General features: G+C 37.4%; 1 protein-coding gene across 2 annotated transcripts in view; it reads left to right on the top strand.

The window, feature by feature from the left end:
* The window catches only part of SLC25A21 (solute carrier family 25 member 21), a 464,300-nt gene that overhangs the window by 308,639 nt on the left and 128,679 nt on the right, over window positions 1-26,982 (top strand). The window contains exon 3 of one of the 2 annotated variants that reach the window (XM_045568367.1): window positions 21,571-21,654. The exons of the other annotated variant lie outside the window; for it this stretch is intronic. Within the exon in view, the coding sequence (XP_045424323.1) occupies window positions 21,571-21,654 (84 nt within the window). The remainder of the gene's footprint in view (window positions 1-21,570; window positions 21,655-26,982) is intronic. 2 annotated transcript variants of the gene reach the window in all.

Here is a 26,982-nt window from a genome sequence, read left to right on the forward strand (position 1 = left end):
GCAGTGTGTCCCAATGTGGCTTCACAAAGACCCCAACAAGGTCATGCAGCTGCCAGTACCAGTGTTTGAGAAGATCCTGTTGTGCTATACTACAGCTCTTTTATAATATGTACTTATTTCATTCTTTCAGGAAAAGGTAGAAAATATTTATAGATATCTGGGCTCTTCTCTTCTCCAGCAGAGCTCCACATCAGCAAGTCCACGTCCTCACACAGAGGAGAAAACCGAGTGAGGACTCTGGCAGCTGTGAGCACCTTGCCCACCTCTGACCATCCCCATTTCCTTTGAAATAAATAGCAAGATTCATTTTTATTGCTATTGCCCTATCTCCCCTTTTTCTTAACTACCAAATTTTTTGATAGAGAACTCTATATTTACTGCCTGTGTCCATTTTCTCTGCCACCTGCCCATTTCCTTAGCCAGGTACCCTGACACCCACCTACAACATTACTGAGCCTGCCTGTCAACCATGGGCTCGTGGAGTGCTTCAGTGCTGCAGAGCCTGGAGGTCAACGCTCAGATCTCTCCACCTTCATTATATAATACTTCCCTGTTCGCTATCAATACATCTGTGTTGGAAAGCTACAGACTATTAGGCTGAGAATATACGTGAAATGCAGCAACATCCTTATGGGCCCAATTCTAAAGCCGTCAAGCTGGCAAATAAGAATGTGAATTTAAGGAAGCATTATCTACTGTTTACCAGACAATATTTTGAACAGAGGTGCACTAATACATCATAAGAAGACTATATTGTGCTTTCCTATATGATTCATGGCTTGAACCAACTTGAGTTGCAGCAGATGCCAACAATGTCCTGACTGGTCCACATTTTCTCCACCTGATTCTTATTAGCAACTAATAGAAGTAGCAGCTTCACTTTGACGGCAGTTGATCCATTCAATAACACAACAGTTTCTTAACAAGAGCACTCCAGATTTATACTAAACACTAGTATACTAGTATACTAGTATACTAAACATCTAGAAAGTTATAACTTTCTAGATAACTGGAGCCACACATTCTGCATACCCATTAGCTTTTCTTTGCTCCAAACATTGTACAATGGAATCAGGATATGGTCAACTACGGAGATCAGTTAGATTCAGTTTTGACAATAGCAGCTGACTGTTTACTCTGTGAAAGATGTTAGGGCTGACTCTGGAGAGGAGCCAAAGGTAAGGTAAGATGAATTCCCTGCCCTCAAGGAGCTCAGAGTCAAGCAGTAGAAATAAGACAAGTGCTCGGTGACCATAGTTGAAGGAAGAGGATGTTGAGTGCCACTTCATGGAGAGAGGGACCATCCCACAGGTGGGACTCCATTCTAAGCCCACGCAGGAGAAGCAGATCCTCTGAGAAAGAAGGCTGAGAAAAAGCCATCTATGAACACACTTGTTATTTTAGAAAAGCTCTATTGAAAAAAGTATATTTTTATCTGATATATCAGAAATCTCTCTGAACATGTTATATTTTAACAAATGCTAAGTCATTGAGTTTTGAACTCTTATTTAGAAGATATTATAGTTCTTGTGTGTTTGTTAAAGAAATGAATTGTGTCATTTGTGTTTTTTGGAGAGTGCCTTTTCTGTGGGCTAAATGTTTGTGTTAAGACTTCTCTACCTCTTGGCATTGTGTCTCTTAGAGGCTTTATGACCAAAGAAAGGTTTCTGCAGCCAAGGCAGGGGCCCTATGGAGATAAAACGCCTTGTGTTTCCCTGCAGGAGGTCTGGCTCTCCCAGACGAGTTTAATAGGCAGTCATGCACTGAGAAGATCTTATCTCGTGTCCTATTTGGTTCGGGGTCACTTGCTGGCTCACATTATATTGAAATGTGGGCAGAGAGAGGGAGTAATTTGTTAATGTCATGTAGGATGAACTTGGTTAGAAAGGGAAGTGTACCCGCTTTATAATAACACAAGTGTTTCCTTGCTAATCCCTTGGCAGGTTCATTATCTGTGCAGCCCCGGGCAATGGTTAGCCTATCGTGAAAGTGAAATTTAACCCTCAGCATGAAATTAATCTTCAAAGACTTATGTCTGCTCAGTCTAGAAATAATACATTCTAAGTGATTTTATAATCCCTGACTTTCTTTATGCATAGGTGCTAAATTGTTATTGAGATGTTATAGAGCATGCTAGGAAATTGATTTTTGTTTACTTAAGAAAACTGGACAAATCTATAAGAACAAAGAGTCTAATTTCCAAGTTCAAGTTTGCAATTGTAAAGCTGACATGGTGGGATGACTATATTTTAAGCATTAGTAGGGTTACCATTTGTTGGTGATCATACTCAATGGTTGTTCTATGCTTTACCTAATTTATATAAGAAAAGAATTGTTTTTTAAATGTCACTTGACAAGAAAGCTCTGTCATTCAGCTTATTGACATTTGACATGGAAAAAGTGGGAAGAACCAAGAGAATGCCAAAGGAGTGTGAATAGTTCCTTGTAGAGTCAGGAAACCTTTAACAAGAGTAAAAGGAAGTGAGGCTGTGTCCGTTTTCCTGTTTCACAAGACAGGGCTTTATTCTGTCTTTTCTTGTATCTTTCTTTCCAAGGTGTATGGGCAGTTAGGGAGGGAGAAGGAAGGAGAGGTTAGGATTGAGAAGAGGGTGGAAGGGAGCCAGTATTTACTGAGAAATAAGCATACCAAGCATTTTACACACATTGTCTCATTTAATCCTGGCTGAAAATGGCAAAGTAGGTATCACTTTTCCATATAAAGAAACAGAAAGGTTTAAATTTCCTGTCCAAGTTTATGCAGTGGGTAAGTGGCATAGCCAGGATTTGAACCCAGATCTGTTGGACTCCAAAACCTTTCCTATTTCCACCATATCCCAGAACCTGATCCTAAGAAAAGATAAAAAGATTTGGGAAATTAATAAAACTTTGCCTGATTGAAATTCAATCTTTTTTCCCCTTAATACACAAGAAATCCTTAGTTAACCTAGTTGCAGTTTAGAATATTGATGTTCTTCTCTGGTAATTGTGTTTTGTTTTTGTGTATCATGATGACTTATTTTTAATATAATCCTAGTTGCTATTAGTTCCCTGTGCAGCATTATTACAAAATTAATCCATACCTTCACTCACAGCACTTTAATAAATGGTTGCGAGAAATAAGCCAAAGGCTCAGAGGTAGAGGATAGATGTATACTAGAATGTATAGAATTCTTTATTTCTAGATATTTCAAAGAAATCAAGGATCTCTTGAATTTGGGAAATATATTCAATTTTCTATTTTAATTCAGTAGATGCCATTTCCTAGAAGGCTACCACTGCTTTGCTACCTACCTCACACAGTTTTAAATGATTTTTCAGTAAGGCAAGTTGGACTTCTAAAGAAGCACAAACGTACCTGTGTATCCTTACCTTGTCAAGCCTCTTATCCAGGATAGTTTGCATTCTAGATTTGGTTTTATCATGCCTGGTCTATTCTGACATCCTTTTTACTATTGCTTCCTGTTGGTTGACACAGCCTGTCACTCTACAAGGAGAGGAAATTAAATTGGTCTGGCACAATTTTCTCCTTAGAGAGCCAAGTTCAATGGAAGCCAATACCCTTTCCTAAGTAGATACAAATCAACTATCTGAAAATTTACTTTCATTTCTGCCTACTATTTAGGTGTTTACTTCTTTTTGACTCTACATGTACCTTTTTTCTAAACTTCTAGAACATTCCTCTTAAGTTTTCAAAAATCCTATTTATTTCTTAGAGAAAGGTTATCAGCCCTTACGGAGGTACACGTATCTCCTTTTAAAACTGTCTAACAAAGCCCTTTCCTGTGCTGGCTTAACTTCCCACCCATCCATGAAACACCTTGCTGACTGCCCCAGTGAGCATCACAAGTGAACTGCTTCGAATTAGTTTTCTCCATTTAACCCCATCTACTCTCAGGTCCATCCGCTCGGTTCGTATATCCTATCTCCTTTAAGCGTTTATTTATTTTCTCTGTGTGTGTATATATAAGAAATTTATTTTTAATAGTACTGTGTGTTTTCTTTGAATTCCCTTCCCATTACTTCTGATTTTTAAACTTCCTTGTGTATCCTTTTTTGGTATCCTGAATGCCTAGTATAGTTTGCTATGCACTTTATATTATAGATGGCTGAAAAATTAACTTCAATGAACTTATATGGAAGTTTTGCATCTTAATGAAATTCATATTTTTTTCTAATTTTAAGCAAAGTGAATTTAAACACTGATAAATGATTAGCATTTATTTTAGTGAAGTGAAAATAGATTCTGATAAAATATTCTTTAGTGTTTAATCACACAAAAAAAGTGGACTCCACTTTGTTGTCTGGGATTTGTTTGGTCACTGTAGAGAGTGCCACAAGATGTTCCTTTGAAGTGATAATTTTCACAAGGGTAGAAACAGTCATTTATAGCGTTTAAAAAAATAATCTTAAAAAGGCATAAAGCTGCAAACAGGCAATAAAATTTTGTTGCAAAGTAGATTCTTTTGAGTACCTAAGAATGTCTTCCTGTTGGCATTTGTTTATAACCTTGTTTGTTTTTCTAAAATTACTTCCAAATTGTCAGCCTGCAGAAAAGCGTAAAAAGGTGTAATAATCACACTTCAGATCCGTTAAGTTAATACAGAATATTATGGAAAATTGTTTTAACTCTTGAAAATCCCTCTACAACTATAAAAGTGCAAATGAGATTGTCCCTGCTGTTTTAGTCAGGCCTGTGAGCCTCAAAGCATTAGGGTATTTATAAGAAATTCCAGACATAGCAGTGCTGCCATGATCCATATGACCCAAGCTTTACAGTTTTGGTCGCTTGTCCTAAGGAAAAACAAAGAGGCATAAAATTTATCTTGGAAGATCTCAGATCACTGTTATGACTCATTATAACAAAGATATGTGTATTAGTTTGTAGAATCTTTAAGTTGATTTGGAAGAAAAAAGCACTTTTTGGTTGTCACTACACTCTGGTGATTTTTAAATCACTGTCTTTCCCCGTAAACAGCCCCAGCCTTTCCCCAGCACTGTCCTGAGAAACTGGCTATTTCTGTTTTCCAGTGAGGGACCTGGTTTTCCTGAAGACCATATTGACAATCCCTTATGTTTGCAAGATTCTATTTCATTTTTATCAAACTAACAAAGACAGACATGGAAATGATTTGAAGATATCTACCTATTGATCTGTCTCACATTTTATACTTGGAACGGATTGCACTGATCTTTTCAGCTGTGACTCAAATAGCTTGAAGGAAAAGAATGTTGTGTATTTAAGAGTCTTTTCAATCTTCCTAATTTGGTTTGAAATTTAATTTGGTAGATTCCATTTAGGATTTCTCAGGAAATATTTTGCTAGCCTAATAGGCACTGTATTTTTATTCTAAGGATTGATGCATCTCACAAAAGATTGTCTGAGGAGAGGAACACCAAAAGTGACAGTTTGATCTTTTCAATTCAAAGTTGGCGTAATAAAATTACCTTGTTATAGAACCTTGTTTTACTTTAAACCTACATAAATAATTGAAGTAATGAGGGACTATATAATTAGTAACATCAGGTTTATATAAGGAGAACTGAATTTTGAAATTCAGAATATTTTCCTTACTTATACCTACTCTATGTAATAGAGATGTCTACCCATATAGCCTGATAATGTTGCATATATTTAGGTACAGTTATATGCATAAAACCTAGCATTTTGGCCTTAAATATTAGCTTTTAAGCCAGAGCTTTCCAGTAGAAATATAATGTGAGTCATACATATAATTTTGTTAATAGCCATATTTTGAAAAGTAAAAAGTACTGCCCACTACAATACATCTTACAGGATGTGATGATTAAAGTAAAATGTAGTCCTAGCAAAACAATGAAGTAATATTTAATGGAAAAAATTTTATCCTTCTTTAGTTCTTAAATTTAAATCTAAATTAGTTAAAATAAAATAAAGTAAATCTATTGCCTCAGCTGCACTTGCCACCCTTGAATGGCTCAATAGCCACATGTGGTTAGTGGCTACCATATTGGACAGTGCAGTTTTAAGCCTTTGTGGATTTTACTCAAAGCCCTAGTGTTGTTTTAATGTTCTTTTTGTATGTAGTCATTGTTTAGGAAAAACATGATAAAACAAAGATTAATTTCTTTCTATAGATCTACTAGAAACCTGAGTCAATAAAATGCTTTTATGCTGGACTGATTTCTAAGCACACCTATTTCCCTGATTTTAGCTATGCACATGTGTGTGCTGGGTGGTTTGGTGAGGTATGGGGGTGTGGAAGGGAGGGGAAACTGGGGCCATTTGATCAACCTATGACTTTGAAAAACAGATAACCATCTGCCACTTTGAATCCCATCATGAAGTCCTAGTAAATCTAAGCTTTTGCTTATATCCCAAGTCATGAAACTGATGATATGGGGTGTTGAGGAGGGGGTGATGTGGGTTTCCCATGTGTGGGGAAGGGCAGTGGTAGTAATCTTTAAGAATAGATTAATTTGGAAAAATAAGTATCTTGCAATATCAACCTTATGGCAGTTTACATAAAACCATGCCATTTTAAAACTAAGTAGAGTAAAAATATAGTTTCTCCTATTTTGTTTTCCCAGGGGAGGAATATGAGTGCTCTCTAGTTCCCCTTTTCCTGAAATAAGAAAAAAAATACATCCGTTATCACCAAAGACTTACTGGTATACTAGGATATGATATTTGGAGAAAAAATAAGCCCTTAAAATGGAATTTTGGATTCTGTACCTGGATATTCACACAGTCTTTATTACACCTTAAGGCAGACAATTTTCTGGACCCTCCCAGCCCCAAGTGTGAGGCACTTTTCACACTGAATGAAAGTGGTGGCATGTGTGAGTAATAACAATTTCTCATTCAGTTAGGTGCTTAATGTAATATCTTTTGCTGGGAACTAATGACAGTAAGAAGAATGTGAATGATCTTAAGAAACATGAAAGAGAAAATTGTGGTTAGTTCTTTGTATAAAAACACTGCATGATATGTCCGATGTATCATTTTGGTACAAAGATATTTTTCCACTAAGAAATAATGTGCAAAAACAAGATTCTGTGGTTATTTCTACTTTTTCTCCTATTTTGTTTTACATTTTTAAATGTAAAGACTTGGATTCCAAATGGTGTTGCACTGGAAATATGCGCTAGTCACAATGCATGTTCCTGCAAAAAGCGATAATCAGCTGTCTCAGTGGTGAAGCAGTCCGCAAGAAGAAAGTGCGGCAGCAGACAACATCAATCAGATAGCTGAAGAGGAGTGAGAAGAAGGGAAAATTTTAGCAGAAAATATGAAGGTATACTTTTCGTAGCTATGTTTTGAAGTGCCTGCAAATGTCTTCCTTCTTGGCAAGCAGCCACCACTCAGCCTCTGCTGAAGAAGTGGGACTGAGGGCCATGTTTGTACTATGTCTCCATCCTCTGGACGTGGCTACGCCAACCAGTATTAGACAGCTGACTCAAGGACAACCCCCTAGAGAATTTTAACTGTGATATGGTTTTGTAGTGAGAGAACCAACAGGAAGCAGATGGCACTCTCAAAGCAGGATAATTTGAAGAAGATTTATATATGGATTAAGTACAAGGCTATGGGCAGGGTGTAAGGAAACCGCAAGGAATAACTCAGGATCCTGGGGCTACCCGCAGCAGGAGGTAGAGCTGTCATTACCTCTAGGTTCAAGGGCATGCATAAAGGAAAAGGTGACCAAAACTTCAGAGATGAAAGCCAGCAGAGAGGGCTCCGTGACAAGAGAGACAGCAAAGCCTGAGGAAGCTATGCAGGAAGGAATCAGATGAATGAAGATCGAACCCTCCTTGTCCTCCCTCCCTCCTGTCACTTGCAGGGTTCCTCACTGATCAAGTCTAACTGGAAGTCAGATAACACAGGAGGTGTTTGATGCAATCACCTCTCAGGGCAAGAAACAGAGTAGAAAAGGGTGGAGAGTGGATCCAGAGGAGCAGAGAGATGTTTGGCACACCTGGTGGCAGAGAGAAGTCAATGGTGGGCACTAGGTTTGTGTCAGGCTACACCAGGGCTAGCACTGGCCTATCAACGCCAGTGCTGTGAGGGAGCAGGAAGCTGGGGCACCAGGAGGAACCAGTGTTGAAGAGGACATGTAGACAGGGAGAGACACAACACAATGTCAATCTTCCTGTCAGTCAAGGCAAACCTACTGCGGCAACAAATAAACTAAATGTCAGCGATTCCCCCCTCAGAAGTATAGCCACGCAGACACTTGTCTGATGCAGGTGTTCCTGGATGGCAGGAAGTTTCCCTCAATGTGTGATTTAGGGACCCAGGCTCCCTCCATCCTGTGACTCTGCACCTGCTAGGGTTTGGGAGTCCTCTGCTTCCATCATGCAGGTGATACAGTCTTGATGTGAGACATATCTTACAGGCGAAACAGGAAAGAGAACGAAGTGCCACTCCTTAAAAGCCTCAGTCGGGAAGTGACGCACATCACTTCTGCTTTTATTCTATTGGAAAGAGCTAATCACATGAACTACACCCGGATGCACAGGGAGCTGGGCTGTAATATCTGACTGGGTAGATGTTTCCTCGTATCAACTTCACAAGGCAAAGAAGGGGGCAGGAGGTTTAGTGGACAGCTGCTCACTTCTGCTGTCGTCCCTGAGGATTCCCATGTCCAAGGCCCAGTTTCCAGAAGACCTCACTATACCTCCTTGTCACACGTGGTCTCTGTAATAACCTCCTCCCTGCCTGCTCACGTGAGTCAGCTTGACACATGTCAGCCCTAGCCATCAAAGCCCTTGACGAAAGCACGATGCCATGCTCCTTTAAGATAAGGCGATGCAATATAACAGAAAAGTCATCTGCTGTGCCTTCAAATTTCCAGAATGTTTAAATTGGGGATTTAAATTTTTTTTCCTGTATCTTATTAGCGTCTAAAAGAGTGGTATTTTCAATTGAATATTTGTTTATCTGTGGTAAACTTTTTCTTAAGTCATAAAAACACTTTCAGAAACTGCATAGCTTTTTAAAACATTCATTATTTATTTAAGTTGACAAATTAAAATTGTGTATATTTATTGTGTACAATATATTGTTTTCATAGCTTTTTAATTCTCTTGATAGTTAGCTGAAACTCCACCTAACACAAGTAATACTAGTAAAAATATTTATTGAGCCAATCTTCATTGTATGAAGTTCTCTTGGCACTCCATATTTAAAGTTGTGAATGTACTGACTTCACCATTGAAAATGCTCATTTCTTCCCTCATTTTATTTCAAAAGCTGTCCACCTTCAAGAGAATTTTTTAAAAGAGGAAATACCTGCCAACTATCCTATAAAGTATATCAAGATTTTTTTTTTGAGATTTCAAAGTATGGAATTGCAGCTGTTCCATGATTTCTGCCAGAATTTGACCTAACACACATGAGTAAGAGTGGGCTTAGCAGTTCCAAAAGCATTTGTACTGGGAAGCAGAATCCTTTGTGGTGGTTTTTTTTTTTTCTTTCTGTTTTCTCCCACCAAAAGGGATGGTGAAATACCACCAGAGCCAACAGAAAAACCACAAGATTTGGTCTGAATTCTGAAAATATATAGGTTTTTCAACAGACATTTCCATACTGTTGTCAAATTGTCAAATTCAGCATACATCTAAGATGAGAATCTAAATAACAGACACTTACCACACAGTCCATAATGCAGAAGTAGAAAACAAACCCCTCAAACCATGGAAGGGCATTTTATTTGAAGAAACAAACAGAAACAGAATCCACAAAACAAGTAGGGGAACAGAATGAAGAAGGACTCATTAAGGCTGGCATCAGCTGTTCTTTGTGTCACCATCCTCATCCTCATTAAAGTTATGAATTAGGTCTTATTCAGCTTCCAGGGGCCAAGGAACGCTTTATTAAGCCCTTGGATTCGAGGAATCTAGAAGGGACAGGAATGCAGCACAGCCATCATCCCCCAAGAAGGAGAGCCTGTGCCACCTTGAGGTGTTGCACCTGAATGTGACCACCTGAGCCTGTGGGGAGAGAATACTGCAGGAAAACAGAGGCCGGCTGGCTCTTCCCTCCTCTCAGGACGGCTCCTTCTCAGGGAATGTTCCAACTCAGCCAGACACCAGTTATCTCAGAACCTCAACTCACTGGCACAGAACTGAGAAAGAGAACACATGCAAAACTGGTCTCTGAAGAGCCAAAATAGATGTTGTAAAGGCCAGACACTGTGCTCATGGACTTGACTCATAGCATGACCCCTAAGGCCCTCACTAAGAGCCGTGATCAAGTTGGGTTCTCTGGTTCCAAGCCCACTGCTGATTTTGAATGGTGAATTAAAGCACATAGGAGGAATGCAGAAGAGAAAGAGTGGGAGGACGAGTGGGGAGAAGGAAGAGTGGCTTAGAGGCACACTCACTGATGTACAAGAAGTGAGAACTATTGCATAGGAAGAAGGGGAAAAATAGCACAAAACTAGACAGAGAAAACAAAAAACCAGAAAAGCACCATGAGGCCATTAGTGTAGGGACTGGCCTGCCCAAGCCTTTCTAAGCCAGGAGAGATCACTGTGTAAAAGCACAGGAGGGTAATTCCCATTCAAAAGGTCCCCACTGACCCTGAAAATGCTGCATTGGGTCCTCTGTGTGCTATTCAAGGAGGAAAGCAAGAATAGCACAAATTTGAGAAGACTTGCCTCTTATTAATGTTTTTGTCGCCTACTGTGATGTAAACTTTTATAAGAATGGTGGGGTCTTAGTTAAGCAGAGTTTAACACCTAGGCACCTGGTACAGAGTAGGCACTCAGTGGAGATTAGTTATCTGTAAATTTCACTGTTTGAGAACATATTTTGCTCTTTCGTACTCAATAATAAGGTGTTACTTGTGAAGGGAGAGACTTAAACGTTTAACTCTAATCTTCCTACTTTGATTTCAGGATGATTAGTTGAATGAGAGTGAAGGGAGTTTCATTGGACACAACAGGAACTCACCCCAGCAAAAGTTTGAAGGAGGAGATTTAATCCTTACATATTCACAGTAGGTTTCTCATTTGGGTCACATTTTAAATGCATGTCTTTGTTTAGTTTTTAGTATTTTAGGAAACCTAGGTTTCCCATGATGCCCAATTATCTAGATCTTAATTTGTAGAACAGAGAGTTACTTTTTAAAGGTAATTAGGTTTTAAAATGCAAAGTTACATTTATGTAAAAGGGGCAGAGTAAGGTCAGCATTTTATAACGTTAAATGACTTGAACTGTCTTGTAGTGTTTTGCAACACACCGAAACACCCGCCTATAATGCTGCCAAAAATATTAGTTGTCTTTTATTAAACATTTGTTAATTACTGAAGCATAGTTTCTTGTACAAGTTCTGTGGACAAGTTGGGCCTACTCCTGGGTGGGATTAATTCATGCATCTCTTCTCTTGCCAGTGTTTTAAGGGATTTTTAATTATTTTTAACATGTTATTTGATGATAATGTTGAAACCACACCCTTCCACTGGGGCTCTTTTGAGTGTGAGTTCATGACATAATGGAATATTCATTATTAAAAGCATTTAGTTGAGAGAAAGAGAGGGAGAGAGAGATAATGAGAGAGGGAGAGAGAAATCACAGAACTCTTTAGTTGGTATTGGTCTTGACAATGTTCCCCAGGCATACTGTAGGCACTTAAAACGCTTGGAAATAAATAAGCCCTATGGAATAGATGCTAGATAAATATAGAAATATTATATGATGTCTTTTGCTCTTCAAATAGAACTGCATCTAACCCCCCCCCACAAAGATGTCCATCACTTCTCCCCCATGAGGAGATCTCTCTCCATTCAGAGTCTACAGCCCGACAGTGAGGGGTCGAATTAAATGAACACAGCATCTTAGACAGCTGGCTCCCTCCAGCACAGTTAATTGACAGCTGATTTTTTAGAGTTCCCGAGGTAAACTTCAATGTCAATTGGGTGACATACAAGTAATTTTCTTTTTACTAATGAAAAAGGCTTGGGTTCACAGAAGCAATTTTACTGGTCACTCACTGAGCTAGAGAAGAATTTATAGTATAGTACGTCTGACATGCTCTGGGGAAACCTGCTTCCTCTAGCCTGATGCCATTCTACCTCCAAGGTGGCACTTCTTTTTTTTTTAATTTTCCAAGTGATTTTAACCCTACAAATGGAGGGAAACTGTGAGACTAGGGGACACACTAAGAAGAGATTTTATATGTAAGAATGCTCTCAAGGTTGAAAATGATATCCAAGTAAACAGTATGATTACCATCTCTTTGTCATCTGGAGTCCTAATCATCTTTGAAATGCTTTTGAAAACTGTGTCCTCATGTTGAACTGATAGCAACCGAGTCAAATCTTGGTAACATATGAGGTCAATCTTGATATAAAAATAAGAACTTTCCTTGAAATTTTCCTCAACTATGATATGCATAAGCATATTTTTCTTCCTTATTTGCTAGGCTTATTATCTCCATTCCCCAAATTTCTTTCTAGCATAAGCATTTATGCTTATGAACGCAAAGAAACCACCCACTCTTTTAATCTCTCTTTCTTTGGTATGATTGAAAAACATCCTTATCAGTGCTCAATAAACCAACCACAATAGGCACATTTGATCAGTTAAACTAAAATGGAATGTATATTAGGTCTCCAGAGACTCTATATTTTCTGACATGCTCCCTCACTGGACCCTGGCTCATGTTCTGTAGTACATAATTAGTTTCTGAGAAGTGGCTCAGCTCCCAGAGCCAGTAAGAGGGTTCTGGAAGATTTAACTACATTTGAATTCCCTGTTCTGGAAATCTTTTATGGAAACTAGAAACCAAGAACATCAGTCTCATCCTGAGCAATGAGCTGAGATTCAGCAGGGAGGATGCTGTTGTGTGCTTCTCTGTCACCAGGCAGTAGATGCTATTGGTGAATGCCGGAAAACTTGTGGACCCAAGGAGGTAGGTGGGGAGGATGAGAGAGAGAAAGAATATGGTTAACGTTTTGTTGGGGAAGGGGTGTCAAATTTTTGAAAACTGTAATTATCTGGGTAATGTGAGAAAACTATACTTGTCATGGCTATAGTAACTTTAATATGATTGCTGAAGTTGATGCAGCACTCTCTGTTCTCATTATCTTGATAATGGGTTTTATTTCCAATCTTTGATCCATCCTTCCCTCATTTCCCAAATACAAGTTGGTTTCATGCTAACTAACCACTGTAATGGCCACTTTAGGTCAGCACACGTGGGACAATGTAGGTAGGTGTGGGCATTAGGTCATTTGTTGGCATTAAATATGAAGTTTAATTAAACATGTTTACATACATATGTATATTCAGAGAGTGGCAGCACTATAATCTCATATTCAGCATAGTTTTATGATGTGACATGTATTTTACAAAGCAAAATAATTGAAAGTCATACTAGTCGAGCTTTTGTTTAATTGAGACCAGTTTATGCTTGGAGCATTTTAATTATACAGCTGTGTTAATTAGCCTATTTTATTACTTGTGGTTGAACATTATTAGATTTAGGTTGTAATCTCTAATGATCATTTGCCTCGGACTTGTTAACTAGCATATTGTCGTTAAAATAAATTTTAGAATTATATTGTCGGTATAGTTAGTTATTATCCCATAAGTAATATAAACAACTGGAAGAACTTGTGCCAAATGGTAGAATAAACTCTCTTATCACAATTCATTTTGCAATGCCAAATTTTACATAGATTCCAAATAATAGAAACACTGTATGTCTTATAATTGTGAAAGGTTACAAAACTAGATCTATTTCACCACTCCAATGAGGGACATGTAATTAAATGTTTATTGCAAAAAAATGTGTGATTGGCAAAATGATGAACCATTTATAGGGTATTTAAGCGTACTGTAAAAGCGTGAATTGTAAAATGTACATTTATATAATATCAGTCTTTAAATCTCCTTGGCTTGTAAAAGAAACTGCAATTAGATGTGTCTAGGATCACAGGAAATTACTTAAAGTATATTCAGGCTATCTGGGTTGATCTGATATTTCAGAGAGATATTTTTGAGGCTCTATTAAAAAACGTGTTCAAAATTACATGGCACAGAAGATTTCCCTTGGCTTTGTAGCCTTGCCAAGATGTTGTTACCTTATCTGTAGCAATTATCTGGGCTGACTGAGCACTCCAGGTTACGTATTTCTTCAAATTATAAACTGTTCTATAATAACATAGAGAAATTTATTGGTCTCCTTTACAATATCATAAATGCTAAGTCAAAGCATATCCCAGCCGACCTACACCTAGTAAGACATACAGACTTTAAACAGGCAAAGGACATCTTAACTTTTTCCAGGTATAGGTTCCTATTTCTTTTACAAAGAGACTCTCCTAGAGAAAGGACTAAGCAACAATCAGGAAAAATATCTTTCTTTCCCTGAATTTTTAGAATAATTTGATAAGCACCCAAATATGTATGAGTACAGGTTTTGAACTTCAGTCAGTGATCACTGCTTGGGCAAAGCCAAACTCCACTTCTCTGGTGGACTTGTTAGCATTTAGAGTGCTAATGGATGCCAGGCCTAGACCATGAACCCAGCAAGCAAAGGCAATTCTTAAATCACAGGTGAGCCAAGTTTCTAGAATCTCTATTTAACACTAGTATTTTACCTTGTTTTACAGTTAATTACTAACACCTCCCTGCCCCCCTCCCCAATTGTTTGTTCCCTTCTAGAGAGCAGGACCTGAGGGTTATTCATCTTTGGGTCCCAAAAACTCCCAACCTTGTCCCTTGTGTGGATGGGGAGCTTAGTAAATGCTGAGACAGAAATCTGTGTCTAGAACTATAAACCACACCCTTCCAACATGATTAGAGGCCTCTTGAGTTCAATCAGTGCTCAGGCAATGTTATGTGGATTATTATTATATTTAATCTGAAGTAAAACAAAATACCCATAACTAACTTTTTTTTAAAAGTTACCATTTACATTCACCAGGTAGTTCAAATTAGAACAGTAAAGCTATGGATATAGAGAAATGCTAGAAGGAAACCTTTCCCCCCAGCACTTGCTAAAGGAAACTGATCTTCAAAACCAGCAGCCTAATCACCCAAACCATCTGATGTGGTCTTTCTGCAGGGATGACAAATGCATAGGCCCCAGTGGTCATCTTCTGGAGGAAGATAGTATTTCTTCTCTTGGAAAGTGATTTTTCAGAACATGGGAAATAAGCATACTAGGTTTGGAATGGAAACAAACATTCTAAAGGTGTACTTTCTAGGGCCTTTTCCCAAAGTTGGTGAGGTAGGTGTGCACACCTAAATTTCAAAACCTCAGACATGTCTTTGCGTGTTTGGTCTGACTTTGGCCATGCTCAACTAACTAGTAAGAAAGCAAACAGTTTCTATAGAAGCAACATCTAATTTCGGTAAGAAAGGCTAATTGCAGTGAATTAAAATCTTTATTTAATCTTCCTACAGTTATCCTTTTAATGTGTTCTGTAATTGCAAACCTTTAGTCTGTTAATGTCTGATTCATTAGTGGGCTTCTTAAGTGTTTATGAAGGAGCACGTGTAATATTCTGGCAATTACTAATAATCTTTGTTCTTAGCACATTCACAAAGATCTCTGCAGGGAGTTTCATTAGGTTCATCACCACTTATTATCACTATACAACTTTTATTAGCAGTCTCCCACTCCTATAAAATATGGAATTTGGGGACTTTATAATACAAAAGGATAAGTCTATTCTCCCTTGTGGATAACAAACTCAAATATTAAGTCTGTGTGTTGCTCTCCCTCCAAAATTAAATCGTCTTCCATTGTCTGCTGTCCCATTTTACTGCTGAGGACAAAGGCAGAGAGGGATTAAATTATAAATCTCTCCAGTTTACACTATGAATCAGTGGCAACACTGGAATTATAACTGGTGGCTCTCAGTCTGTGTCTCAGTTCCTTAAAGTGCCTCACCTCCTTTGACACAAAGGTGGAATTATGATGTAGCCTAGTGCATTGTGGCATAAAATGCCACTGAAGGGGGAAAAAAAGCGATACTTACGGCTGTCTTTGGTGAAGGGTCCCCTGCCTCCCCACCTTAAACAAAATCAAACCTTCCTACCTCCTTTACGATAGCTGAGAGTCCTTTAACAGAGGACACATTTTGACAGACAGCACATCAAAGTAAAAGTCACAACAAGGATAAATGATTGATGTGAATGCATTTCTGAGAGCAGGTTGAATGGGGGAAGGTAAGAGAGAGCACAAGAACACTATTGAATTAGGAAATGATCTGAAGATGAAGCCAGAAGTAAACTTCACCTATCTCCTAATTTACTTAAGATTGGTGGCAGTGCCAAAGGGGGGGGCATAGGAAAGTTTTTTCTCTCCAAATCTCTATCAGTCCCCTCCCCCAAAGCACCCCAAATAATTATATGATCTAACCAAAAAGCAGAGTGTGTGCCGTGCAAATGTAGCTTCAGGACAAATCCTTTCACCAACCCCAATACAACCTTTTGCAATTCAGTTGCTACATATTCATATAAAAATATGAATATATAAATTATACATACATATGTATGTATGTACATATATTTTTTATATATTTATTTATATATATTCCTGAAGCTTCCACTCCCCAGGATGGATCCCATCAGTATTTTTTAAAAAGAAGGTGATAGATGCAAAATTACTTTGGAAATAAAGGCATTCCCTAAATTTGAGATTTTAAACACCCTTGTCTGAAGACTTTTAAGGCAGCAAAGCTATTTTATTTCTTACAGACATATCATTCTTATGGCCTTATCTTCAGAAGTACTCAGACAAGCTGAAGTGGGATATCTATGGCGAGAATCAGCAACAGACTAGTTTAAAATTTGATGTCACTGAGCTCACATTTAAGTGTGTGGGAAATGTTGCAGTCATGATTTTTGACAAATTAAGAGAAAAATGTTTTAGTGAGTAAGAACATTTTTTGACTGTAAAAAATACGCTTGTGCGTTTGTTTGTGAACCTGGAGAGGCCCTTCCTTGCCCTTGTGGTTACCACAGTAACTTGCTTAATATTTATGGAGTGGTGAATGATAGGGCCTGTTCCCTCCCATTTGTTAAGTGTGTGCAGTTCTGTGCTCGCGGGCACTGCGGGAGACTCCCCTTGCGGTGTAGACTAAGGTCTGAGACGCACTTCTTTCTCTTCTTGTGTTTGATTCTGACCGCATGTTAAGCACTGAATATTTCTCAAGTGTTATTCCATTGTCCGGTTTGTCAGTTTGGCAGCAAGTTTTCATTCTAATAAAAGAAGTTACGCAGATGGAGATTCCAGATGTGTCTAAGCTGCTTTCATTAGGACAAGGAGAGGTCCAGTCTTTTCTTCTAAATATAATCAAGAGTAGAGTGGCTTTGCCTTTGTAATTTTACAAAGGGTTGTATGACGTAACTGGAAAATTGTCTCTCTGAGCACAGAAAGAATTTTTTTTAGCACGAATGCAGCTTGGAAAATGCTGATGTAAAACTTCAGTACAGGAGAGAAACCTTTTAAGTTGCTGAAACGTAGTGGAGAGGAAGACGGAAATTGCTGTTCGACATGATTGAACAAAATGTACTATAATTATATCAACTTGAAACAGATTCCTTAGAAGAACTGATAACTCTGTGATCCAAATAAGTCATGTGTAGTGGAACTAAATACCGCATGGACTTTCTCTGTGTAGAGAAGTTCAGTGTAGACATGCTGTGTGTGATTTGCACAGCAGAAGAGATAACCGTGCTTGCCTTAGCCTGTTTAATGGGACCCCCAGCTGCTCTGGCATACTTGGGAATGGTAGGGAAGCTTTACCGAGGCGTTCGTATTTACCATGCTTGCCCATCCTTTTGCATTGCTCATCCAACAGGGCTTGTGGACTCTGCTCATGTAATGTTATTTTGATGTTGCCGCTCCTGTTTGCAATTAACACAGCATGGCTCATCAGACAGCTTCTAAATGAAGCATTCCTCAAAGATTCCGTGGACTGTCCTTGTTGCCTGTTCTAAAATGGGTGGGTAAAGTTTAATTACAGATATTTAGTCCAAAGATATTCTTGCTTCCCTTCTTCTCTCCTCTGTCTCTGGAAAGTATTATTTTCTATCAGCCACAATCCACCATAGATAGGAGATCATACTCAGTAAGAGTGATACTGGTGTATTTATTTAGTGCCAGTAAAATTCACTGGATAGCATCTGATACTCCAAAACACTATTCCTAAACTTTTTCCTTGCATATGGTAATTATCTATTTGCACATTTCCTTCACCTAACTATAAGCCTCTAAAAGGCAGTGCTATGTCTTATTTCTTTGTAGCCCTCCAAATAGTGCTGTGCCTAATACGTAGCAGTGTTGAAGAATTCTGTTAACTTAATGAATAATCCATTGGAAATAGTACCTGTTGGATTCTGAAAAGGGAAGGAAATTGCAGCTAGTGAGTGAAGTGCCTAGACTTAACAACAGGCAGGTTAGATAGCTAGTTGCTTATGAAATAACTGTACTCCATATTCATGCTTGCCCCCTGGGTATTACCCAAGCATGCAGACGTCAGATAAAGCTGAGGTCTCTAACCCCAGTAGTAAGAGAGGGGTTAAGGTTGATTTTCTAGGCATTGGGATGTGCTTGCTTTGGCCCATCTGCTGACTCTTTGACAGACCCATCTGGAAGCAGGGTCACGCAACTGTGAGGTGGCCATACAGAGGGAACTGAAGTACTCAGCTGAGGAGCAGAAAAAGGTGAAATGCTCTCAATTGGATGTTGGCTTTATCTCCTGTATACCCTCCTCTAACCAGCTCAGGTCTCCACCCACCTTGAGCAGCCAAGTGTGTGCAGCAGAGTACTGGAACATCTTTCTGAAGGAAACACGGAATAGGCCACTACGGTCCTCGCTTCCCTGTTAGAAAGGACAGCTTTCCCTCACTGGCCTTTGTTCCTGTCATTTCCCCACCTGGAATGCTTCCTCTTGTTTTGCTCTTTTTGCCTCTCTGAATCCCACGAGGACCAGCTAAAATCCCTTCTCCTTCCTGAAACCCTTTCTGACCCTCCGCAGAGAGCAGTAATTGCTCCCCCCATGAACACCTGGACAGCCCAGTGCTGATGCTCCTTGACATTTTGGATATTTTCCCTTATATTGTTAATTTTTTTCCTCGTATTTCTTTCTTGTGCTTCTTAAGAATGGAGGTAATGCCCTGGGTTTTTGTAAAACCTGTAGCATCTTATATCATATGGCACACATTAAGAAAATGCTTGGTAATTTGGGAGAAAAGCATCTAGAAGGAATTTACTGAGATAAATGAATTTAATGAAAGATTATTACAGATATTATGAGAAACATCTATGCTCATGTAATGCTTTTATAATATATGAAACTATTGTAAATAATTTTCTTAAAAGTTTTCTTAAAAGTTAGCAAAGAGTTTTGGATTTCCCAACTAGACTTAAGAAAATGTTTTCATAATCAGCAATGAATATAGGTTACAAATATGCAAAAGCAGAGATGGAGATTCTTATTTGAACTAGAACCGAAGTCATATTTTGGAAATCGCTGTGTTTATTTCAAAGTTATTTGTATTATAAACCTATATATAGTTGTCTCATTGTATTATTTTGTATTTAGTATTAATTCATTTGCATCCAAATTACTAAATTATCTACATAGTGTAGTCCAGAAATACCCAAACAATGGTGCATCTACCTGACCGTCAAATCTAGTTCTTGATTCTAGACAGAACCTCTTACTGAGTCTTCCAGGCCAGTGGTTATACACACACCAAATGCACCTCTGGATCCAAAACAATTTAAATGATCCAGCTGCACTGGTCCATGGTCTTCTGATAGGCTCCATACAATTTAAGACTTACAGTTCTTGTCCAGAAACTAACCTTCGAAAACTGATCGTGCCAATATAGGTATAAATTTGACCAAAAAAAAAAAAAAAACCACTATGAAGATGTATACTTATGACATTTTAAACATAGACAATAATAGGTACAGGGTTGTGGAATATTACTTGCTGGGTTGAAGAAGATCAAGAGGAGAACACGTTGGATATACCATCAAAAAAAAATTTAAGAAGGAAAAGGACCACTCAACAAGCTCACCCCTTCCAATACATATCTGTTGCCTTCATTTATATTCTGGCATCTATCTATCACCCAGCCTATTGCATTGCGTCCTAATTGTTCTCCCTGCCATGCTCCCTTTCTAATCCATCCAATCAGTCAATAAATATTTAGTTAGGGATTTTTATGTGCCAAGAACTCTGCTGAAAGACTGAATTCTCACATTTCTGAACAAATACTTTCCTGCACAAACATATCTAGCAGTTTACAAAATCAAATGTAACTCCAACCTTACTTTTCAGTCTTATTGTACACTTACTCTGGTCTTATGCCCACTGCTTCAATCAAAGCAATATTTTCACTCTTCTCTGTGAGATGTGTCAGTTTTCAGCATAATTCCCTGGGGTCTAGAACTATAAAGTGCATTATTCTTAGCAGTAGAAGTTGTGTTTATATCATAAAGCCAACACTATGAGAAAAGCATTTTGAACTAGATAACATCAGAGGTGTTTTTGAAAAATTCTTTTAAAAATCAGGTAAAACTGTGGAGGGAAGTACAGAAAAGAGGACAGGAATTGGGACAAGAATGTAAAATACAAGGAATAGGCTGACTGAAGAAACCAGAGGATGGAGAACAACTAGGATATGGGAGAAAAAAAGAGCACTTGTCATAAATCTCTTTAGAAACAAACCTCAGGGCAAATACAAAGTAAAAAGTTAAGACCCTGGTACTAAAAACTTCCACATTTGGAAGGTTAGGGTTCTGAGAGGCATGATCCTACTCACAAAGAAGAAAAAAAGAATTTAGCTTTCAAAAATGGGACCCATTTTTATTGAGCACCAACTATGTGCAGGGCACCATGCTTCTGTGAAGATCCAGGTAGCCTAAACTCCCTGTTCCACCGTGAAACGGTAGTAGTAAACTGTAGAGTAATACAACCCCAACATACAGCCCTAACTCTTGTTCCAAGCACAAGCTCCTGCCTGCCAGAATGAATTCAAAATTCACAATCAGGTTCAGAGTTAGGCTGTTTTAGCTGCTCTGTATTTTTACCTTTGTATTAAATTACCATCAAGGAACACTAATTAAGATAAGAAGTAGAACTATTGATTTGTTTCATACACATCTTCAGATTTCTGAATTGTACATTAAAACAATCTATGTCATCTGTGTATGCTTTTCGCAAAAGAAAGAAGTACAAATGCCTCGGGGCACATCTGCCTGGCTAAAAAGCATACCCAGAAAACCTCTTCTGTAATTTTCATTAAAACACAGAGAAATCAGGTCCGAGGGTTGTGGGTTATTAAGCTGGTTTAACATTGTCTCCCCCAACAACCATGCTTGACTAGCTTAAAAAAATGTATAAGTAAATAAATACAGGGAAATATCATAATTTTAAAGGCTATAAAAATAAGGTAAAAATTATATAAGGCAAATAAATCAATACGATCTATAGCAAAGAATAGAATATTTTAGATTAATCTGAAATATATGAGTTTCTAAGACTTTGAAAAATGAGAAAAGCCATTTGGCAAAATTCTTAACTTGTACTTTTTTTGTTTGATTTTTGTTCCTAGGTTCCAGATTCAGAGATATGCAACTGATCCAAACAGTTATAAAAGCTTAGGAGATAGCTTTCGAATGATTTTCCGAACAGAAGGGTATGTGTGGTTCTTCGTATACAGATTCTATGTTGATACGGGCATTTTATATATTTCTATTTCTATTTAAATTTAATATTTTATTTTCCTAGTCTTGTTAGGGATAAACACTTAAAAAGGAACTTTCCTACTTTCTTATGTTTTTCCTAATAATATGATTGAAAATGAGATATTCATATAATGGAAACTACTGCAAAAGGGGTACTAATAATCAGTTTAATGACTAGAGGACAAATTCTAATTTATGCCATTAAGGCTTTTTAAAGTTCTCATAACTGGGGCTATCTAAACTTAACAGTTCTTTATTTTGGTACTTAAATATAATGTCCAAATGCATTCCTTATTTGCACTCCAGTTTGTTAATATGTAAGCAAAACAGATCTGTATCAAAAATTGATGCATCAATTTTATGATCTATTAGATGATCAGATAAATATATTATTTTGCTTACATAAGCTAATACTATCTTTGATGTGTGGATTCAGTTAAATATACAGCATAGTTTTCCAAAGAACATCATATTTGCTTTTGGAAGTTGTTTTATGAGAAAATTGATTGAAAATAATAATCATTCAAAAATATAGCAGTAATAATAATTAGTATGTTTTTAGCCTCTATTATCTACTAGAAATTCTCCTTACAACTCTATGAGGTAGGTTCTATTAAAATCTATTCCAGTTGGACAGGTAAAGAAACCAAGACTCAGAGAAGGTGGTAGTTTTCACCCATCTGGTAAGTAAGAGAGCTGGGACTCAAATACTGCTTGGCCTCTAAGGCCCATACTCTCAACTGCTGTAGTTCACTACTTCTCTTGCTAGATTATACTATAAACACTATTCTGCTAATTGTTTATTTCAATTAAATGTATATTGTGGATATCTTTCCATGCCAGTATGTTCGTTTTTAACAACAGCATAGTAATTTATTTATCTATATGCTGCAATTTTATTTAAATTAATTCCTTTGATGGACCTTTTGGTTGTTTCCAAATTTTCAGTATTATGAACAACAGTGCAATAAATGTTTTTATGCTATCTTTGCACATTTTTGAGCATATATCTTTATATAAATTTATGTATTTTAATATATTGTATATTTATATATTATATATGTACATAATTTTGATAATATTTATATATTTTAATATACTTCTATAAAATAAGTTTGCTAGCTATGGACTTACAGGGTCAAATGATATGAACATTTTACATTAAAGATGTTGACAAATTACCTTCCAAAAAAATATATACTAATTTTATACCTTTAGTATTTGAGAGTTCCCATTTCTTCAATACTCTTAAATGCTGGACATTATAAGTCATTATTTGGTATATCTGCCACTGACATGCATCTCCTGTTTACCATCTGATAGGTGAAAAATAAAACTGTCTTAATTGTATTCTTTTGATTGTTTCTGGGATTGAGCATACTTTTATATCATTAGACATCATTTCTTTCATGAATTGCCTATTTTTGTCCTTTACCTATTTCTCTTAAACTAGATATTTTTATTGATTTGTAGAAGCTTAATATATATTCCAGATACTAATCCTTTGACTATTACATAGATTGTAAACATTTTTCCCAATTTGTCATTTGTCTTACAACTATAGTGTCTTACACTTTCCAGAACTTTTCCATTGTGATATCTGATAATATCACAGTTAAAAATAAAAGACATCCTCTAACCCCAAGATTATAAACATTTTCTTCTGGCATTTTTTTATATTTAAATTTTTAATCCATCTGAGAATATTTCAATGTGTGGTGTGGTATATAGGAATAAAATTTCATTTTGAAATGGTTAGTCAATTGTCCAAACACCACTTTATTCACTAATTGGAAATGCTAACTTTTTCATATATTAAACTTCTACATATACATCAAGTAGATTTTCTATTGTTTCTCCATTTCCTATCCTGTTTAAATAATTTATGTATCTCTATACTGGTATCATATTGTTTTAATTATTTTATCTTTAGAGTGTTTGGGACATATGTGAAAATATGCCCCACCATATAAAGTTCGTGTCACCATCAAACTTCTTGTCATGGTGTGTAGACTCCTCCCTGGTATGACCCTTCCCTCTTCTCCAGGCTCATTTTTCGTACACAGATGTTCTCTAGGAAGAACAAATGTTTTACAGTATTCTAGTCTCTCACACTCTCATGCCTTTTGCATGCTCTTCCCTATTCCTGGAGGACCTAACCCCTAATCCTCCCCAAGAACCTAGCCCTCTTTATTCAAAGGTGACTTAAGTTTCATGCTCCCTGACCACCTTTTCTCTGCCACATGCTGAATTATTTCCCCACTTCTTTCTTTATTTCTGTATATGCTATATAAAATGTAGCATGCACTGCCCTAATTTATTACGTTCATTTTCTGTCTGTCTCCTCTCTCCCTTCCCAAGAATAGATTTCCCTAAGGGCCATGTCCCATTTAGCTTTCTCTGTATTCCTCATGTGTGTGTTTGGCACTGAGTAGAGACATTCAGTAAGTATATGATAAACAACTGAATGAAAGTCATCACACCAACATCATAATGGTGCAAAATGAAACAGAAAGGATAATTTTTACTAGAGACCACCCTCTCTGAAGTTATGATAATGATTTTGATTAAATATTTTGAGGTCACCTAGTAATAAAAGATCAAGTTTTTATAGCTATTACTCTAGCAACGTGGTGCCTAAGCGCCATGCATTGATAATATACCTGATTTTTGACAAGAAAGTTAAAGAAATCATAGTGTATTATGTAGTCAATAAAAGCACCCCTTTCCCGTAAAACAGTAATGTTAGCATAGCCAAGTTCTGTAAGTTGTAACAGATATCTCTGAATTGAATGTGGGAGTTTCTCAGCCAGGCTCTTCATTTCATGTGTGTTTTAGGAATAATTTGATGTTTCTGCTTTGATATCAAATAATATAACAAACATACAGTATGTGTGGTCCTTACATAGTAAAATTGGCCTTTTTATTTGCTGTGTTTGTAATTGCTTCTAGAGCAAATTGACATTCTTCCTGCAATGCCTTTAGATCTGGACATGTTGTTAGCCAAAAGCCAGAAAGCTCTAGTCTTAGAGATGGAAATATTTGCAAAAATACAAAAGAAAAATCTCCCTGTTATTTTTGGTACAGAACAAGAGCATTTCATAACCTTGGGTTAAATGAAAAAAAAACAAAACAAAAAGAGTAAAAGGAGAAAAAAGAAAAGGAAGCCTTTTAACACATGCTGTGTAGAATTTTCTTTTACCTAGTAAAAGCAGTTACTTTGACATTCTTATTTAATTTTTAGAGTACACTCCATTTTTAAAGGTAGTGTTTTTTTACTCAGGTGCATAGAGGCCAATTTGGTCTGCGGTCTGCAAGAAGGGTAGTGCTTGTCATTTTGACTGTTAGCATAATTAGGAGAATGCATCTTTCCTGGTTTTTCCTATCTTCTCCAAGGTAAAGGTTTTGAAAGCTAGTCCTTTTCTGTTAATTAACATTAAAATCTGTTAATACACTTAAAAACTTAAATTCTTTATAGATCTCCTATTTCTTCACTATAAAAATATTAAAAAGTGAAGTAGTTCTGTAGTTCTTGTCACCATTCTTTTTGAATTATTTTTTTTATTTTTTTGGAGACAGGGTCTTTCTTACTTTGTCACCCAGTCTGGAATGCAGTGGTACAGTCATAGCTCACTGCAGCTTCAAACTCCTGACTCCTGGGCTGAAGCGATCCTCCCATTTCAGCCTCCCAAGTAGCGGGGACTATAGCCTGGCTCATTTATTTTATTTTATTTTTTAGAAATAGGGTCTCGATATGTTGCTCAGGCTGGTCTCAAACTCCTGGCCTCAAGAGATCCTCCCGCCTCAACCTCCCTAGTAGTTGTCACCATTTTTAGAGATGCAACTCCCCACTTCTCTGCCCAGAATCCATGCACTTCCAAGAGAAAATAGCTCAACCACATGGGTCCAAATCCTTCTACTGCTTCTAAAGTTCTTTTTCTTCTTAAAAGCATAGATACATTGTATTTTTGTTAATTATGGTTTTTCAATCTAGCTTTATGGAAGTGAGATTAATTTAAGTTAAAAAAAAAGATACCTTCCAAATTCCACATACAAGTTTCTACTATATGGAATCCCATATGTAGTTAGCTTTTACCAGAGGTTGTTTTATCTAACATAGAAGGGAGCACTCAGGAAATGAAGGTAGAAATGGAATGTCACTGTTGAGAGTCCTCCATCTTCACCATGTTTCTTCATCTTTCTCTGTTTTGACAGAAATAAGCTAATTACCAGGTCCATCTACTGTGATAGAGTGAGCCCAGAAGACATAAAGATACAGCCTGGTTAATTAGGTACCTTTAAAACCAAGGAGGTTCATTTTGTAGACTCTCACCTGGCAAAGAGCATTGGTAAATCTCTATTCACCACGTGTTCACACATCGTGACTCACTTCTCTTTGCCTCAGTGTATCTTGTGAAAGTTTTTCTAGTCTCTTTTGTACTTGTCATTGCTTTAGAAAGAGTGATTGAGATGTTCACGGATAGGTGAGGGGATTATAAATTACGTTAATGTAAAACCAGGACAATCTCCCCACTCTATTCCCACTCCTCTTCCCCCTCCAGGGGCCACTCTTCCTGAAATAAGGAGAAAGCAAGAGTTAAATAGAAATTGAAATATTCTGATGACATAGGTAAAGAAAGACATAAAACTAATATTTATTTTTTTAATGTCCCATGCTCTGTGCTAGGATTTTTTTCATACGTTATTCTCAGCACAGTACAATTCTCAATGCAACACACCATCCTTATGTCCATATTTTGTATGAGGTAACTGGAGATCAGTTAAATACTTGCCCAAAGTAACAAAGGTATTAGTGTCATAACTATGGTTTTTTCCCTCATACTGTATCACCTTTCGCTGAAGACCAATTGTTGTTACTCATTAGCTGCAAAGAAGATAATGTGGACAAATTGGCTGTAAACCCCTCATTTTTAAATAGCTGTTCTGAATGAAGTCTTTAGTGTTTCTACCCTCACATCGTGCAGCAGCTTAGAGCAGCTTTTGTCTCTTCCTGCAAGTAAACTATGAAAGCTCTGAGAGGCCAGTGTATGCTCAGTCAAGCACATCCTGGCGATTCTGAGGCAGCACCACAAACTTCTGGCAATTCCAGACTCTTAATCCAATCATTGCCCCATCCCTTGTAGTTAGCTCCGTATCTCTGATAAGTTCATGGTTTTCAGTGAGTCTACTCCCATCCTGTTTGTTCCTTAGCTCTCTTATGAGAAAAATTCTTGGGCATTGGTTTGCCCAAGGCAAATAGCTAGGAAACAACTAGGTCA

Source organism: Lemur catta, chromosome 1, assembly GCF_020740605.2.
Source record: "Lemur catta isolate mLemCat1 chromosome 1, mLemCat1.pri, whole genome shotgun sequence".
NCBI classification, from domain to species: domain Eukaryota; kingdom Metazoa; phylum Chordata; class Mammalia; order Primates; family Lemuridae; genus Lemur; species Lemur catta.